Source organism: Neovison vison, chromosome 4 (genome assembly GCF_020171115.1).
Source record: "Neovison vison isolate M4711 chromosome 4, ASM_NN_V1, whole genome shotgun sequence".
Taxonomy (NCBI): domain Eukaryota; kingdom Metazoa; phylum Chordata; class Mammalia; order Carnivora; family Mustelidae; genus Neogale; species Neogale vison.
Window position 1 is genome coordinate 229,951,618 of NC_058094.1, and position 19,009 is coordinate 229,970,626.

The 19,009-nt window shown below is 53.1% G+C and overlaps 1 protein-coding gene across 3 annotated transcripts in view; it reads left to right on the forward strand.

Annotated features, from left to right (window-relative positions):
- UBE3C (ubiquitin protein ligase E3C) overlaps positions 1-19,009 on the forward strand; it is a 112,204-nt gene that overhangs the window by 79,134 nt on the left and 14,061 nt on the right. For all 3 annotated transcript variants that reach the window (XM_044246927.1, XM_044246925.1, XM_044246926.1), the window contains exons 19-22: positions 4,189-4,401; positions 11,858-12,046; positions 12,146-12,212; positions 17,815-17,945. In XM_044246927.1, the coding sequence (XP_044102862.1) occupies positions 4,189-4,401; positions 11,858-12,046; positions 12,146-12,212; positions 17,815-17,945 (600 nt within the window). The remainder of the gene's footprint in view (positions 1-4,188; positions 4,402-11,857; positions 12,047-12,145; positions 12,213-17,814; positions 17,946-19,009) is intronic.

Sequence of the window (19,009 nt, forward strand, 5' to 3'; positions counted from 1 at the left end):
ATCATTTTGGCACAATTTCTAGCTATAAACACTCATAAAAGACAGACAGTTGAAAAATACGTTACAGGTTTTTTCCATATACCTATTGCGATTCTTGCCGTGACAAGTCGTGATTGATGAGCTTCTGGAACAGCTGTGGTTCAGCCGGCTGAGAACCAAGGCCAGGGTGAAAAATGCTAAGTGGATTATTTTGCATAAAAAATAGGCAGTTTTGAAATTGTATAATTAACCTGTGTTTAGAAAATACCTTGATTTATGCTTACATTTGTATCTAAGTTGCATACATTATGGAAATTTAATTTATAATCCATTTAGCTGATGCAATCAGAGTTCTTAGTGCTATCATTTATTAGTGCTTGTATATTAAATGCTCTAAAGGTCTAAACCTGCCTTATGTAAAAAATTGCACCTAGGCATTTACATTTTATGAGTCACAGTGGGATTTCTGTTTAAAATTCAGGTAGCTCGGATCTATTTAACGGATTTCCCTGGTTTATTGTTACTGATGCGCAAGTGGCAAACAATGACCTTACGTATCGAGCGTCCCGTGATTTACGCTCCCGGTTTACTTTAACGTCCGCTGCCCGGATGACGCTTTTCTTCAACACCTGGAATCAATCATGACGGCTGGGACAGAACCTTCTTCTTGGCTTTGAGGCCATCGCTCATTTGGAAATAACGGGATTCCTAAGTGCTGCCGGTTATAGCGGTAGCTGTTCTTAACTCTGAGCAAACTGCGGTTTCTCAAAACAACTCCTTCTTGGCGTTACCAGTGGACAAGTTAAGTGCTGGCCACTGCCGCGTTGCCCATTCTCTCACTCACAAGTCCTGTTCTGCCGCATTTTCTGAACTAACTGGGTGCCCATCAGTCTTCAGATCAGAAATAGAAGCCCAGGGACGTAACAGTTCGGTTTCCCTGGCAGAGAACATCTGAGTCCGAAGGGCCGGGGGGCACCATGAAGTATGTAGTTAACAGAGAGTGAACCCTGCATCCTCGGTGCGTTCACCTCGGGGAGAAGGGCTCATCCGCACTGGGTGCCAGCGGCGTTCCGAGGCGAGAACCAGTGCAGGACCGTGTTTAAGGGCTCTTTTCTGGTTCCCTCCCGTCCTGAGAGTGGGAGGGACTTGAAAGTGTGGGTCTCACTCAAGGTGAACCTGAGCATTCCCGGGGGCATAGGAGGGTCCGGGAAGCCCCTGCGTGAGGGTCCGTTTCCCGGCTTGTTAAGGCTCAGGGGTGTACAGACTGGTGCCCCCACCGCCTGTTGCCCGTGCGGAAAGGGCGCACAGGGACGTGACCCAGCTGAGTCCCCGTCGCCAGGGCAAGGCTCCCAGGCCCAACTCCAAGGGTGGCGCAGGGCTGGTGGCTCGGAGGGCTGGAGCCCCTGCCCCAGGAGCTGCCAGTCTCCTGTGAGTTCACTGGCACAGCTGCGTCTCCAGAGCCTCATGGCTCAGCTCTCGTGTGTGCGGACAGGGGCAGGCGAACCGCTGAATGACCACCCCAGGGAGGACAGTTCGCTTTTGTGGCAGCGTGCTGGGGGCCGCGTTCCTGGCCTGTGATACTTGGGTCTTTCAGCGGTGACTTAGAGAAGATCTTTGCATACGTCTGCAGCACAGCTCCCTGAGTACTTCCTGCAGCAGGGCCCCCGCCGTTCCCCAGATGAGAATGGGTGCCTCAGGCTCTGCCCCCAGCACTCCGGCTACCGCGCGGGGGCGGTGAGTCCACGCTCCCTGCCATTCTCCCGTCTCTGCAGACCACACTTATTCCAGCAGAAAGGGCCGTGGGCTTGGCAATCCAGATTTCCCCTCGACTTCTGTAGAAGAGGGACTCTTGCTTTCTGCTTAGGAGACCTTCCAGATAGGCCAGATGGAGGGGAGGCAGCTGGTGTGTGCTGAGCGCAGCACCTGGCCTGGAGCTGGCCTCAGCACGTGGTAGCTTGGGTACATCAGAACATATTTGACGAGACTCATCAGGGCTTCCAAGTCCATCCTACGTAGAAGAAAATGATCAGAATATTTCTGAAAACTTTACAACCCACTTCTGATCCCTTGCTGCATTTTACAGCTTTAGGCCATAGGTGTATTTAGCACGCAAGATGAATCTGCCGTCATGTTGGAAAACCTGCGTCCCTTGACCCCCGCCTGTGGACAGAGACTCTGGAGATGAATGTAGTAATAATCACTGAATTTATCCAGCACCACCGGTCATCCGGGAAATGCAGATTAAAACCATAGTGAGACACCCCCGCATACAAACCAGGATAACTCAACGATATTTTTTTTTTTATTAAAGATTTTATTTGACACAGAAAGAGATCATAGTAGGCAGAGAGGCAGGCGGAGAGAGAGGAGGAGGCAGGCTCCCTGCTGAGCAGAGAACCCGATGTGGGGCTCCATCCCGGGACCCTGAGATCATGACCCGAGCCGAAGGCAGAGGCTTAACCCACTGAGCCCCCCAGGCGCCCCATAACTCAACTGTAAAAAGGCTGACAACACTGGTCATCAACAAGGGTCTGCACCAGCTGGAAGCTTCCTGCATTGCTGGTCATGGTGGGACATGGTTGTGCTTGGAAAACAGCGCGTCCTTTCCAGATGCAGCTGAACACACCGCACGCCTGGCACTCCCCTGGGGTTAGCAGGTCTTCAGTCTCTCCTGAGAGAAGCAGAGCGCAGACCCACAGAAAGCCTCGCACTGATGGTCCAGCAGCTTTCTTTACCCTAGCCCCAGATGGGACGCAACCCCCAGTCCATCAGCAGGCCCAGGGCTGGAGATGCCACAGGCCTCATGTGAAAGAGTGAACAGCCTTACGTAGTGAGGAGGCAGACAAGGGCTGTCTGAGGCCCTTGGAGGGGGTTCTGGGGATGGGGTGGCCACAGAAGGGGGTTGACGTGAGGGACAGGAGGGAGCTCTCATGGGGAGTTGGGGGAGGGGAGGTGCTCTGTGTCTTCACCCAAGTGGCCGCTGCACGGGCACAACCAGGTATTCGTCAGGTGTACTCCTAGAGGTTGTACATTTTATTTACTCTCTGGACATCATGCTTTAACATACACAAGTAAAAAGACAGTTATGCACGTGGCCCTTCAGCAGAACAGTGGGCAGTAACTCCGAGTGGAGAAGTCCTCCGTCCGGGCGTCTGGGTTTGACGCCAGCTCCGCCACACGCTCACCCACCGTGGCCGCACAAGGGCCACGGGAGCCCTGTGAGCCCCAGGGCCTGGTCCCTTGGTCTTCGGGCGGGGCGGGGCGGGGCGGACTGCCGCCGTGGGCCGCGTCCGGCCTGCCCCGGTTGTGTGGTCAGGGTGCTGAGAATGATTTTCCTCCCGGGGGCTGAGAAAGTCAGAAGAATAGTATTTCTCGACGTTGAGAATTGCGCGCGGTCCGGCCCTGGCACAGCTGCCCTCGCTCGTGCGCACACGGTCTTCCTTCCTTGCTACAAAGGCTGAGTGGAGGAGCGGCCACCGAGCCGGTCCAGCCTGTGCTCGTGGGTTGAATTGTGACCCCCCAAAAGATGGGGGTCCATCCTAATCCCCCGTACCTGTGAACCTGATGTTATTTGCCAGTGAACCTTTCCTGTGAGCCACACCGGGTTAAGAGTGGCTCCCAGAGCCAGCCACTGGTGTCTGTGAGAGAAGCGGGGAGATGCAGACACGCACCCGGGGAAGACAGCCTCTCGAAAAGGCCGAGTTTCGAGTGACTCCGCTAAAAGCCAGGGGCCATGGGGTACCGTCAGCGGCATCAGACAAGGAGGCCTGCCAACGGGATGTGCCTGCTGCCACCCGCAGTTAGACTTCCGGCCCGCGGAGCTCCGAGGTGCTGAGCTGTCGTTCCAAGCCCCCCGCAAGGGGCTTCGCTGAGCAGCCCTCAGAGCCCCCGGTGCCTGCGAAGCGTCTGCAGGAACACGTGCCCCTCCGTGGCCGCACGGGCGATGTGGCTCTGGAGTGTCCACGGGCGTGCACGCTCTGCAAGGCACCCCGAAGTGCGCTCAGCGTCCACGTTAGCACGTGCGATGCCTCACATACGCGCCGGTGGCCGGCCTGGCCTCGCGCGCGGAGGGTCTCCGCCCGTGTCCGCGCCCGCCACCGCGTGTCTGCGGCCGCCCGGGTTCCGCACAGTCCGGGGTGGGTGGCTTCTCGGGCGGGCTGAGAGAGGACCTCCTCCGGCGCTGACCACGCTCCGCGCTCCCGTTTGCAGGCGCTGTATGAAAACATGCTGGTGGAACTGCCCTTCGCCGGCTTCTTCCTGTCCAAACTGCTCGGCACCAGCGCGGATGTGGACATCCATCACCTGGCCTCGCTCGACCCCGAAGTGTACAAGAATCTGCTTTTCCTCAAGAGCTACGAAGGCGACGTAGAGGAGCTGGGGCTGAACTTCACCGTGGTGAACAACGACCTGGGGGAGGCGCAGGTGAGGGGCCTGTTGTGACACCGCTGCCCTTCCCGCCAGGCGGCGGGAGTCCTCCCGTGTGGAAGTGCTCCGGGGCCGTCCAGTGCCCGGAGGGCTCGACATGGGGCGTGGGCGGCTGGAGACGCACGGGCCACGGCCCCAGGCCTCTGGGATTCTCTTCCTGGGGCTGCTGCTCGTCTGGCTCTTGGCCCTGGGGACTGGGGGTAGCCCCTTCTCGACAGGAGCCGCAAGGGTCCCTGTGCACCTCTGCTCCTTGCCCATTCTCAATGGACCTCGGGTGCTCTGACGCCGACCGCTGGCCTGCATGATCAATCTGGTTGGTCTTACTGTCTTTATCTTTTTTTTTTTTTTTTTTGAGATTTTGTCTACATGTTTGACAGGGAGAGCCACAGCGAGAGAAGGAACACAAGCAGGGGGAGTGGGAGAGGGAGAAGCAGGCTCCCTGCTGAGCAGGAAGCCCAATGCAGGGCTCAGTCCCAGGACCCTGGAATCACGACCCGAGCCGAAGGCAGACGCCCAACAACTGAGCCACTCATGTGCCCCCTTTTTAAAAAATATTTTATTTATTCATTTGAGAGGAAGAGACAATATGAGCACAGGGAGCAGCGGAGGGAGAGGGAGAAGCAGGCTCCCTGCTGAGCAGGAAGCCCAATGCAGGGCTCAGTCCCAGGACCCTGGAATCACGACCCGAGCCGAAGGCAGACACTTAACTACTGGGGCCACCCAGGTGCCCCATGTCTTTATTCTTCTTAACAAAAAACAAACCCAAAAAATCCTAGAGATGTTAGAGATTGAAACTGATTTTTCCAGATGACAGCACTGTCGGGGCATGATTTGCATTCCAGCAAATCACGCTTCTGAGGACGGCGGGTCGGCTCTGGGTGCACCGTCCTCCTCAGCTCTCCAGTCAGGGTGGTCTCCTCTCCCCCGAGAAGCCGGTGCACGTGAGCAGGCCCGTCCCACCCCGCGTCGGTGAGCACGACCTGCCGGCTGTGCGCACGCTCGGCTACCCCAGGTGCGGTGCGGCCGGGAACCCTGCGGCCGGGGCCCTTGGTGGCTGCTGCGTTCCCTTGCCCCAGGAGCCCATGCTCGTCCCTCTGTCAGCTGAGCGGCGCTCTGTCGCGTGGGGATCCGGTCTCTCCGTTGATGGACATTTGGGTCATTTCCACTTTTTAGCTGTTAGGCAGAGTGTGCTAGGGACGTTCTCATGCCACGCGCTCAGCGTGGAGGGATCACTGACACCCGGGGTCTCCTCACAGCGCGGGGAGATCGGGGCCGTGGGGGGAGGTAGAGACGGGCTAGACTGGCCACCAGGCTTGCTAAAATGGGTGGTCGGCGGGGGGGCATTCAGCGTACTTTTTGTGTACATTAGCGTACGTTCAGATGGTCCCATAATTTGCAAAACCTTTTTTTTTTAATTTATTTATTTTCAGCGTAACATTATTCATTATTTTTTCACCACACCCAGTGCTCCATGCAAGCCGTGCCCTCTATAATACCCACCACCTGGTACCCCAACCTCCCACCCCCCCGCCACTTCAAACCCCTCAGACCTTTTTTCAGAGTCCATAGTCTCTCATGGTTCACCTCCCCTTCCAATTTACCCAAATTCCCTTCTCCTGTCTAACACCCCTTGTCCTCCATGCTATTTGTTATGCTCCACAAATAAGTGAAACCATATGATAATTGACTCTCTCTGCTTGACTTATTTCACTCAGCATAATCTCTTCCAGTCCCGTCCATGTTGCTACAAAAGTTGGGTATTCGTCCTTTCTGATGGAGGCATCATACTCCATAGTGTATATGGACCACATCTTCCTTATCCATTCGTCCGTTGAAGGGCATCTTGGTTCTTTCCATAGTTTGGCGTCTGTGGCCATTGCTGCTATAAACATTGGGGTACAGATGGCCCTTCTTTTCACGACATCTGTGTCTTTCGGGTAAATAGCCAGGAGTGCAATGGCAGGGTCATAGGGAAGCTCTATTTTTAATTTCTTGAGGAATCTCCACACTATTCTCCAAAGAGGCTGCATCAACTTGCATTCCCACCACCAGTGTAAGAGGGTTCCCCTTTCTCCACATCTCTCCAACACACGTTCTTTCCTGTCTTGCTAATTTTGGCCATTCTAACTGGTGTAAGGTGGTATCTCAATGTGGTTTAAATTTGAATCTCCCTGATGGCTAGTGATGATGAACATTCTTTCATGTGTCTGATAGCCATTTGTATGTCTTCACTGGAGAAGTGTCTGTTCATATCTTCTGCCCATTTTTTGATATGATTGCCTGTTTTATGTGTGCTGAGTTTGAGGAGTTCATTATAGATCCTGGATATCAACCTTTCATCTGTACTGTCATTTGCAAATATCTTCTCCCAAAACCTTTTTTTTTTTTTTTAAGATTTTATTTATTTATTTGACAGAGAGAGATCACAGTAGACAGAGAGGCAGGCAGAGAGAGAGAGGGAAGCAAGTTCCCTGCTGAGCAGAGAGCCGGATGTGGGGCTCAATCCCAGGACGCTGAGATCATGACCTGAGCCGAAGGCAGCGGCTTAACCCACTGAGCCACCCAGGCGCCCTCCCAAAACCTTTTTTAACGTGTGTGACACACCGGACTGTTGGAGGACCTTTGAAGTCGTACTTGTTATGTCTCGTTTCACCAGATTTTAAAGTGGCCAATGTGCTTCTCTAATTTTTGGCTTTTAGACAAATAGGTCTGTTTTGTAGGGAGAAGCAGCTTTTCTGCCATTCTTACGTAGATGAGTAATCTTCTCTGAATCGAGTAGTTCTGTTTTAACTACAGAATGCTTGTTACCATTGATCTTTGTAAATTTCTTTTGCTGGTTTTCAATTCAGGCTTTCAAAGGTCATCAGCTTTGCAACCTTAAAAGTAACTTCATATTAAAACTGTACTCAAGGGGCGCCTGGGTGGCTCAGTGGGTTAAAGTCTCTGCCTTTAGCTTGGGTCATGATCTCAGGGTCCTGGGATCAAGCCCCGCATCAGGCTCTGTGCTCGGTGGGGAGCCTGCTTCTCTTTTCTCTCTGCCTGACTCTCTGCCTGCTTGTGATCTCTGTCTGTCAAATAAATAAAATCTTCTAAAAAAAAAAAGGAAAAAGAAGCAGCAGCTAAGCTTAGGGGCATACAAGAGAAGGTGGACGGAGGCCAGCAAGTTGCGTTCTCCTGCCATCGTGGAGAACGGTGGTTAGAGGCCTTGGGCTTTAGAAAGGGCAAGGACATACGCAGAAGGAGAACCAGTGTTTGATTCCAAATCCTGGTTTGCAGGATTTCAGTTCCTCAGGGTACAGCAGTCTAAACACGTGCATTTCAGAGCCGGCGGGAAATGGGGAACAAGGAAACACCTGAGGGCCGCCCACCTGGATTGGTCAGAGGAATGTGTGACTCTTGATCTGGGGGTTGTAGGCTCGAGCCCCATGTTGGATGTAGAGATTACTTAAAAAAAACAAAATCCTTTAAAAAGAAAAGAAAAAAGAAAACCCCTTAGCCTCCCTTCCCAGGAAGCTGAGATTCGATCCTGGGACTGCCAAACCGTCGCTTGGCCCCACAACAGGGATGTCTTCGGGAGCAGGGATGAGAAGCATACTCAGATTTATGCGTCCTTGTTCTAAACGCTGGGTGTTCTGCCTGCCTTCGTGGTACTTGAGTTTTAGTCTGTTTCTTGGCCTTTAAACAACTACTTATTTAGTGGGGTCCGGGGAGGCTCAGTCGGTGAAGCGTCCTACTGATTTCGGCTCAGGTCATGATCTCGGGGTCATGAGATCGAGCCGCACGTCAGGGGCTCTGTGCTCGGCAGGGAGTCTGCTTGGGACTCTCTCCCTCTTCTCCCTCTGCCCTCCGCCCCCCGCACCGTGCATGAGCTCACACTTGTCTCTCAAATAAGTAAAATCTTCAAAAACAACAACAAAAAGCCACCTATTTAAGAAATAGGTGTGGATTAAATCCTAAGTGGAAATAAGGGAAATGACACTACCTTGGCCTCCTGCTTCCGTCTTACTCGGACACCCCCGGGCATTCTGGAGAACGGGGAGGACAGAGCCCCGTCCTGGTTACGGCTCACTTAGTTGCGTTTGTTCCCACCCCTGCCATCCGAGACAGCTGAAGTTCTGCTCTGCGCAATCAGACTTGTGTGTCGCGGCGTGAGGACACCGCGAACACGCCGGGAGCGAGGCCGCCGGTCCCCGTCTCGGGCCGCCCGCTGGCGTGCTTCACCAATGAAGTAAAAGCACCAGACGGTTCTATAGTGCCATGCCCACAGCCTCGGCTGGTGGGAGTGTTTCCCATTCTCCTTCTGAGATAGGCGGTGACAGTGAGACGTCGCCCACATAAGCGTCCGCTAGAGCAGCTCGGGTAGCACTGGACCCGGTTAGAAGCAGAAGTCGAAGTGACGATGTTTCCGTGGTTCGTAGAAGCTTCCGCTGAATAAAGAGATTGTGGGTGGCCGCACAGGGGGGTAATTGCACTGAAGGGTCCAGCAGGGAAACTGAGAAAGTCCCTGGAAAGCAGCTGATCTATGGGGGACACCTTCCGGATTTCTGCAGCGGCAGATACAGAAACAGTCCTCTGTACGGGTTTAAGTGCAGGAAATACCGTGACTTAGAGAGTTCTAACATGCAAATACCCCGTTATGTTGGTAGGTCACGTTAATTTTCCTTTCAGAAATACTGGGGTTTCTCCCCAACTTGTTTTCTTCGGTGAAATCAGTACGGCTGTTAGCCTGCCTAAAAATGCATGGGAGATTTTAGACCATGAGTTTGTGCACGTGTCTTTGCTAAGGAAAGGGCTCAGGGTTTAAGGTGGTCCCTCAGTGTCGCTGCGCCCAGAGCATGAACTTGAGGCACTTGACCTCGTTCAGGCCCTGGTTCTGCTGCCGCGTGAGCCTGGGCTGGTCGCAGCAGCTCGTCTGCCCTTCCAGAGGGCGTGGACGGGGCCCCGAGGATGAAGTGGGCGCGCTTGGGTGGGGAGCCCGTGTGCCCCCCAGTGCTATCCAGCTGCACCCAGGAGGGGCAGGGAACACAGCGCAGGAGAGCTGCTGGTTCATACTGAGAGATGCAAGTACGCCTTCCCCCCTGAACCCCAGGACCGGTCCAACACGGTGTGAGACTTGAGTCGCCGTTCCAGCGTCGCCGAGACAGGAGCAGAGATGACCACACGCTGTCCCCGTGCGGTCCCTGGAAACAGCCTTGCCATCTGATAAGGCAGGGGGTCTGGGGCTTTGGGGTCCTTCACCTGACAGTTTCCCGGGTCCTTTGTCTTTGAATCACTCACTACCCGCTCATCTGGTACCCGTTGTTGGTGCACTTGGAGTAAGGGCTGGTAGTCGCCGGAAAGCAACACTGCAGGCTCGTGGGGCCCGGGTAGCACACGGACGGCAAGCACGGGAGGCTTCACGGCCTCTCACCGGAGTGGGGAAGTGAGGACGTGTGGATTCAGAGCCTTTCTTGGGCCTCTGGTTCCAGCCCAGAGCACAAGCACCAGCGAGCAGGGGGAGCACTGGGGGAAGAAGCCCACGTGTCGAAGCCTTGTCGCGTCCGTGGCGCAAGGTAGCCGGGCAGCCGTGGGCGAAGATGATTTCAGGAAAGCTTCTCTGCGACGGGGCCTCCATGGGAAGTGGTGCAGAAACTGGCCAAGATGCTGTTGCCCGGGGCAGGCCGTTGCCTGGGGCAGGCCGTTGCCCGGAGCTGGAGGTGCTGTCCTCGTTCAGGCTGAACCACGAGGAAGGCGTGCTCGCGGCTTGCGTGACCCGCAGTCTGGGCAGCCCTCTGTGTTCACCCCGAGCTTTGCCACCCACCGGGACGTCGTCTCCACTTGCTGTCTCTGTTCTTAGCACAGGCGGCCTCATCCAGGTGCGTCTGAGAAGGAGCAAACGTGAAAATGGTGCATTCTTGGGAGTTAGGCTAACGCCTCTGCGATGGCTTTTCCGTCCCCTTTGGTTCACACGAGTTCACAAACCACAGACCCCGGGTAGACCAAGCAAAAATACCACCGTTTTATTAATGATGAAAGCCATTCCCGGGACAGGGGTGGGGTTTGCGGGTGTCCCCGTCACAGCGGGCGGGGACAGCCAGCGTCCGGCCCTGGCTTCTGCCGCGGGCTTCCCGCTGACACCCCGGCAGTGCCACCCCTGGCACCCGGTCTGTGCCCCCGACACACTGCGTGAGCAAGGCCCAGTGAGGACGGACGGCCGTCCCGGGGGTGGGCCATCTGAGTGACAGCCCGTCATCGCTAACGGACTGCTGTCCTCCAAGTCCTGTCTGCTGTACCTGAAGAGCCCCGGCCCCTCAGCCAGTGGAGCCTGCGACACTTCATCTTGGGTTGTCGGGTCGAGTCCCACGTTGGTGTAGACATAAGTTAAACATAAAATCTTTAAAAATAGTAAAAATAATGAGGGGCCCCAGGGCGGCTCAGTCGTCAAGTGTCTGCCTTTGGCTCAGTTCATGATCTCGGGGTGCTGGGATCAAGCCCCGTATCAGGCTCCTTGCTTGGTGGGGAGTCTGCTTCTCCCTCCGCCTGCCTGTATCTGTCTCTTTCTCTGAAAATAAATAAATAAGAATCTTTTATAAAAAGAATGAAAGAATGAAGTACTTCGTAGTGATAACAGTATGACAGAGACACAAAGAGAAGAATGTTCTGTTTGTACAACTATGACTTATGATTCCCCTACAACCTTCATTCCTTAGGTTGTATTTTCTCCAGAATGAATCCCTTTTGACATGAGTTCATTTTTCGGTTCGTATCTTTGCCCTTTATGATTCATAATTTAACTTTTTTTTTTTTTTAAGATTTTACTTATTTATTTGACAGAGACACAGCAAGAGAGGGAACACAAGCAGGGGGAGCTGGAGAGGGGGAAGCAGGCTCCCCGCAGAGCAGAGAGCCTGATGCAGGGCTCGATCCCAGGACCTGGGACCATGACCTGAGCTGAAGGCAGATGCTCAACGATGGGGTCAGTCAGGCGCCCTATTTTAACTTTCAATTATTTATTTTAGAGAAGGAGAATGTGCACCTGTATGTTGGGGGTAGGGGCAGAGGAAGAGGGAGAGTCTCAGGCAGACCCCCACCCCCGCTGAGCATAGAGCCTGACGTGGGCTCGATCTCACGACTCTGAGATCATGACCTGAGCCGAAATCAGGAGTTGGACACCCAACTGACTGAGCCACCCAGGCACCCGATTGCTAATGTTTACGACAGAGTTGCCATCATCACCTTGTTGCATTGGTGGCTGACGCTCCTAAAGGCAGACTAAGACGCCCGGCTGTGGAGGGTCCCATCAGCGGGCGTCCTTGTGCCGACGCAGGCTGGCCTGTCACCGGCCGCACGGCCTTTTACTCCGCTGCCCGCATACAAAGCCGTGCTAGCGGGTTTCTCTGAAGGAAGTGTTTCTTGGTTTCGTTTTGCTCTAGTCCTACTTAGAATTTCCAGACCCTTGTTTTACTCATTCCAGGTGGTCGAACTGAAATTTGGTGGCAAAGACATCCCTGTGACGAGTGCCAACAGGATTGCGTACATCCACCTCGTGGCCGACTACAGGCTGAACAGGCAGATCCGCCAGCACTGCCTGGCCTTCAGACAGGGCCTGGCCAACGTGGTGAACCTGGAGTGGCTGCGGATGTTTGACCAGCAGGAGATCCAGGTAGGCCGGCCGTGCCCCCCGGGACCCACGCTGCCACGAAACTCGGAGGAGCCGCCTGGCAGGCTGCCTCACATTTTACGAATCGAACTTGTTTTTCAGGTATTGATTTCTGGTGCACAAGTCCCCATAAGTCTGGACGACCTCAAATCGTTTACAAACTATTCAGGTAAGTTGCCACTGCTGCTTGCTTATTCCTGAAAACGTCACAAATGGTATTTCCAAATGGACTTTCCGTTTGCTTTCTGTTCGGTGATTCAGTCACACAGTCTGGAGCCCAGCACGAGGCCCCGTGAAATCCCCAGCTGGCCTGTTCTGCCTCCGCCTGCCCCCCAACCAGTAGCTGCTCTTTGGTTCTGTGTATCTTTACACACAACTACAGGGTCTCTTCTTACTGTCCTCTTTTCTACATATGATTCTGCGTCTTGTGGTTTTCTCTTCCCACCATGTTTTCTTAAGTCTCCACGAATGCATTGGATTGCTTCTAGTCTTCCGCTTTTATTTTATTTTTTTTTAAAGATTTTATTTATTTATTTGACAGACAGAGATCACAAGTAGGCAGAGAGGCCGGCAGAGAGAGAAAGAGAAGCAGGCTCCCTGCTGAGCAGAGAGCCTGATGCAGGACTCGATCCCAGGACCCTGGGATCATGACCCGAGCAGAAGGCAGAGGCTTTAACACACTGAGCCCCCCAGGCGCCCCAACCCTGAAGCTTTTTATGTAGCAGCACTCCTGGCTGGTTCCGTTGGAAGAACATGTGACTCCTGATCTCGGGTATGGGTTCAAGCCCCACCTTGGGAATAGAGATTACTTTTTAAAAAACAAAATATAATATTAAAAATGTTTTATATATCTTAGAAAATGTAGACATATTCTTAAGTAAACGTGACGATACAATGAGTGCGTGTGAAACCACGTCTCCGTGGCTGGGGTCTGGTAGGACCAAGCAGGAGTGGCGCGCGGTCGCGGGCGTGAGGCCCTTCGCTGCTACGCAGTGTCCACTCCCTGTCCTTCCCATCTGGCACACGCTGCATGATTCAGTTTTCAAGACCAGGAGAACTACAGTCATTCCAGTGTTGGGGCACCCGGCTGTGTCCCTCAGCGGAGCAGGACTCTCCTGATCTCTCAGGGTCATGACTTGAGCCCCACACTGGGCGTGGAGCCTACTTTAAAAAACTAATAATTAAGGGGTGCCTGGGTGGCTCAGAGGGTTAAGCCGCTGCCTTTGGCTCAGGTCATGGTCTCAGGGTCCTGGGATCGAGTCCCGCATCGGGCTCTCTGCTCAGCAGGGAGCCTGCTTCCCACCCCCCGCCTGCCTCTCTGCCTACTTGTGATCTGTCAAATAAATAAATAAAATCTTTTTAAAAAAACTAAAAATCAGAAAAAAAATTAAAGTCTTCATTTTCTTAAAATAGTAATAGTCATTTATAATTAACAAAATTACAAGTGACTTTTCTTCATTGTTCTTCTCTGTTTTCTAAATACTATGAAATGAATATTTCTCCCAGAACAGTATTTAAGCCTTAAAAACATACCCTGTGTAGGAGTTCCAGCTGCAGCTGAGTGAGAAGATTTCTCTCCTCAAAGGTCACTATTAGCCTGATACAAAAATAACACAAGAAACTCATAAATTAATATCCCTCAGGAACAAAGATCAAAAGTCCTCAGAATATTAGCAGCCTGAACCCGGCAGCTAGGTAGCACCTACCCCATGGATGCACGGTCAATCTAACATCTGAAAACGTGTTCTCAGAACGCGCGGTCCTGACAGTGTAGAGAGCAGGACCCGCGCAGTCGACTCCGTCGAGGCAGAAGAGAAAGGAAAAAGCGAGTGCCGCTCCGGTGCACCTAAGCGTCTCCTACCCATCGGGGTGAAAACCCTCAGGACACTAGAACAGGAGGGAACTTTCTCGCCCTGAGAGCGGACATGCACGCACGTCAGCGCTGCCGGCCCCCTGGGGAAGGTTAAATGCTGCCTGCCTATGTCAGAGGCACGTGACCGTGGTTTCTAGCTAGTGCAGCGAGGCAGGAGGCAGGAAAGGAAAGAGAAACGTCCAGGTTGGAAAAGAAAAGTGAAAGAAGTAAAACCGTGGGTTCCTGGGAGGCTCAATTGGCCAGGTAACTCCGACTCCTGGTTCCGGCTCAGGTCATGGCCTCCGGGTCGTAAGTGCAAGCCCCACGGTGGGCTCCATGCCGGGTGTAGAGCCCACTTAAGTTCTCTCTCCCGGGGCGCCTGGGTGGCTCAGTGGGTTAAAACCTCGGCCTTCGGCTCGGGTCATGGTCCCGGGGTCCTGGGATCAAGCCCCGCATCGGGCTCTCTGCTCCGCCGGGAGTCTGCTTCCCCCTCTCTCTGCCTGCCTCTCTGCCTACTTGTGATCTCTGCCTGTCAAATAAATAAATAAAATTTAAAAAAAAAAAAAAAAAGATTCTCTCTCCCCCTCCTCTCCCTGTGCCCCTCCACCCCCAAAAAGGAAGTAAAACCGGCTTTCTTCATAGATAGCTTGACAGAAAAACAAAATGAGAACTAAAAAACCATTTCAGCACAAATCAGTACCACAAACCAACGTTGGTCTCACACACAATCTGAGAACAGAATTAAGCAGTTTCATTCAGGGTAACGGCAAAAAGAGTACAGTGTAGACACAGCAAAGCGAGTGTATGCGTAGGACCCGTTCGCTGTGGCGCACACGCCACCGCGCAGAGGAAGAGGGGACAGCCCGGCATCACAGGTCAGACATTCCGTATCGCCCGATGTTCATCGACAGATTCCGCGCAGCCCTACCAAAATCCCAGCAGGCCTGTCAGTGGAAACACACGGGCTGATTTTTAAGTTCATTTTGAAATGGAAAGGACCCAAAATAGCTGAGACAGTTTTGCAAAAGAGCAAGTTAAGGGAGTTACACTGGATTTAAAACTTCCTTTGGCCGCAGTGGTCAGGACATTGTGGAATTGGCACCAGGACGGGCACAGTGATCGATGCGACGTAATCGGGGGTTCAGAAGAGAATCCGCACGTTTACGGTCCGTTGACCATTCACTTGACGGTATGGCAGTCCTGGGACAACAATAACATGGAAAACCGAGAGCTTCAGTTACCTCACGCCACGTGCAGAAATGAGCTCAGCGGGCCGGGAGCCCCATAGGTAACAGCCAAAACTATAAAACCTCTAAAAGAACATAAAGGAGAAAATCTGCACGGCCTTTGGATTGGACGGAGGTTTTGGTTGTACACCAAAAGCATGAGCCAGAAAAAAGAAATTGAAAGTAAGTTGGACTTCCTCAAAATTGAAGCTTTTGTGCTTCAAAACATACTGTTAAGAAAATGAAAAGGGAAGCCACAGATTGGAAGAAACCATGTTCAGGTGATATGTATAATATATATAAAGAACATTTACAACTTCGTAGGACAAGCAGTTGATTTAAAACATGGCCCAAAAAAAGTTTCACCTAAGAACATACATATAAATGGCCAGTAAGCAAATTAGCCCAGCAACAGCTATTCGACACAAAGTCAGATCGTGATGAGAGAATACTGTGTACCCCCCGGAAAGACTGGAATCAGAAAGGCAGACGAGTACCAGATGTTAGTACATGGAGAAAGTGGAACCCTCTTGGCTGCATGTAAAATGATGGTAGCTCTTTGCAAAAGTTGACCATGAGTTAAAAAGTGGCTGTACTCCTACCTCACACCATATACAAAAGTGAACTCCAGATGGCTCAGCAACCTTAATGTAGGGCCTAAAAGCATACAGCTCTTAGGAGAAAAGGGGTAAGTCTTTATGATCTTGGATTTGACTTTGGATTCCTAGGTATGATGCAAAAGCGTAAGCAAAAAAAGAAATGGAACTTCATCAAAATTACAAACTTTATACATCAAAAGACATGATCAAGAAAGTAAAAAGGCCAACCTATAAAAGGGGAGAATATTTGGAAATCATATATATGTGTTCAGAATATATAAAGAACTCTTACAAATCAACAAGAAGACAAGACAAGTCATAAATGGGACAAGGAGGTGAATAGACATTTCTCCAAAGAGATACCCAAATGTGACCAGTCGTGAGGGAGATGCACGTGAGACAGCATGAAACAGGTCACCCGTCCATGAAGACGACTCACACAGGCACCACGCAGAGAGTAACAAGTGTGGTCAAGGATGTGGAGAAACTGAAACCCTTGCTGGGTGCTGGCCTGTAAAGTAGCCACTATGGAAAATGGTCTGGTGGCTCCGCAGGAAGCCAAACACAGACTTACCATCGGGCCCAGCAATTCTGCTCTCGCGTGTGTACCCGAGGGCATTGGAAGCAGGGACTGAACGCGTACTTGCGCGCGGGTGTTCACACAGCATCATTCACACGGGCCCAGAGGGGGGCCTCCCGAACGGCATCCTGCCGATGGACGGAGGAGCAGGTGTGGTCTCTGCGCGGCAGTGGGTGTCACTGAGTCTTCGACAGGAGCGAAGTTCTGATACGTCTCGAAACGTCATGCCAAGAGACATAAGCCAGGCACAAAACCGGACCTATGTGGTATGACTCAACTTACATGAAAACCTCCTGCTCTTCACTCTCCCTCTGTCTCAAATAAAATCTTTTAAAAAAGAAAGTTTAACTGGTGAAATGTATGATTTGAAGAAAGAACCCCATGCAGACTTCTCAGTCCTGTTTTCCCAGCTTTCCCGCAAGGTCACTCTGGCGGGGTCTGGAGCTGGTGCCGGTGAAGGCGCCCCATCGCGGCCCTATTCCCCCACGTGCACCAGCCTCCCTGAGAGCGCATGTGCGGAGCCCGCAGGCCTCGGTGGTCTGCCAGGAACGTGGGACTCGTTTGAGAAGGGGGGGTGTTCCAAGGGCGGTGCGGCCATGGTTGCCGACGTCTGAGTCTGCTGACGCGGACATAAATAGGCAAATTCGCGTGCATTTATCGGTACATAAACGTGTGCACGTATGTCCCCTTCTGTCATTACTTTTTACTGCTGTAAGTCTGAACTCGAATGTTTACGTAGAGGCAGAGAATACCTAAGGTCACTCTGTCCCCACTCTCAAGTCATCAGTTCACAGAAGGGGAATCAGTCCAGCCTTTCCTTTGCCAAGAAGCTGTCTTGGGCTGTTTGCACCCCCCGCCCGCACTGGAAGCTCAGACCTTTAATGATCTCCGCTTTTCCAGTAAATAGGCTTTAAAATATTATCATATTCATTTTGGTGCCAATTAATGCACTTAAGATATTTTATCGATGTTATTTCTGTAGCCTATTAACAATGGGGGAACAATATCTAGCAATTATTTCAGTTTTAGGAAGCACTTAACCAGATGAAGAGGAGTAAGCGGCCGCCGCGGAGAGCAGGTGTCCCGCGCGCGCTCGCTGCTGGCCGGGCGGGGGGCGGTCAAGTGCGGCGAGACGCTTAGATCCCGCGGGCAGAGTAACCGGTGTGTTAGAAACAAGTTTTCGGATCCGTGTCTCTCGCAAACGTCCCTGGGTAGAGTCTGCCCCTCAGAGACCGGTTGTTAACGCTCGGACCCTGTGCGGCGTCGTGCCCGGGCTCACCGTCGCTCGGGCCTCAGGTCTGGGTCGCAGAGCAGCCAGGCCACCCGGCTGGCCCAGTCACGCGGCCGGGGGGGTGTTCGAGCCTGCTTAGAAGCAAGCTGTCCGGGGAGAGGGTGTCGCCTCCGGCCCCGGCAGGTGGGGTCACGCCGCGCCGCAGGTGGCCGCTCTGCGTTTCCGGGGGAGCCCCACGCCGGCGCCCATGTTCGCGCTGACGCGTCTGTTCTCGTCCCCACAGGAGGCTACTCGGCCGACCACCCGGTCATCAGAGTCTTCTGGAGGGTCGTGGAAGGCTTCACGGACGAGGAGAAGCGCAAGCTGCTCAAGTTCGTCACGAGCTGCTCCCGCCCGCCTCTGCTGGGCTTCAAGGTAAGCGGCCCCCGCACCGCTCGGAGCAGGAAGGGCTGCGCGGGTGACCGGACGCCTGCGCCGCCTCGTCGTGGGCAGCCCGGGCGGCGCCAGGTCTTTCTGTCCCTGCTGGCGCTAAGTGTCCGCCGGATCCTGATGCGCGGGTCACCACGCGCATTCCTGGCGCGGGTCCCGGGTTAGCTGAGGGCAGCTGTGGTCACGATGGCCTGGGACCGGGCTGGGGCCCCGGGGCTGGGCTCGCGGGACGTAAAGGACCGTCTCCTCCGTGTTCTCCTCGCTGAGGAGAGCACAAGCTAAAAGCAGGGAGGTAGGGTATTTGGGGAGAGGAGAAGGGGAGCGGAAGAGCCGGGGACCTCTGCACCCCCACCGCGCAGAGAAGATCCACAGGCGCCTCTTGACGCTTCCAGAACTTAACTGCGAACAGCTCTTGACAGGGGCAGCCGGTGAGCCTGTGCCGCGCCGCGGTATCCCCAGAGGAAGGCAGCCAGACAGGGAGCGGCCCTCGTAGCAGGAAGGTGCCCTTGTGGTGCAGATGTGTGCTTATTGAAACATCCGTGTGCTCGTGGACTCGTGGGGTTCAGACCGTCGTTGTGCACGGGGTCAGGGGTGTATTTTCCCTGGTTGTTCCCTGTTACTTATTTTGTGTTACTTATCAGTTCCGATAATTGATGATTACCTCATTAGTTCAACTTAATATCTTTTTTTTTTTTTAAAGATTTTATTTATTTATTTGACAGACAGAGATCACAAGTAGGCAGAGAGGCAGGCAGAGAGAGAGAGAGAGAGGAGGAGGAAGCAGGCTCCCTGCTGAGCAGAGAGCCCGATGCGGGACTCGATCCCAGGACCCCGAGATCATGACCTGAGCCGAAGGCAGCGGCTTAACCCACTGAGCCACCCAGGCGCCCTCAACTTAATATCTTTAGCAATTAAATTTAGTCAGGGGACAGTTAGTGGTTCCCTTATTCATTGTCAATTAAAATAAAGCAACGTTAATAGTTTAAAATACACAGCGGTGCGTATGTATATGATAGGGCAGAGTATCAGTGCGGGTAAGCGCGGAGTTC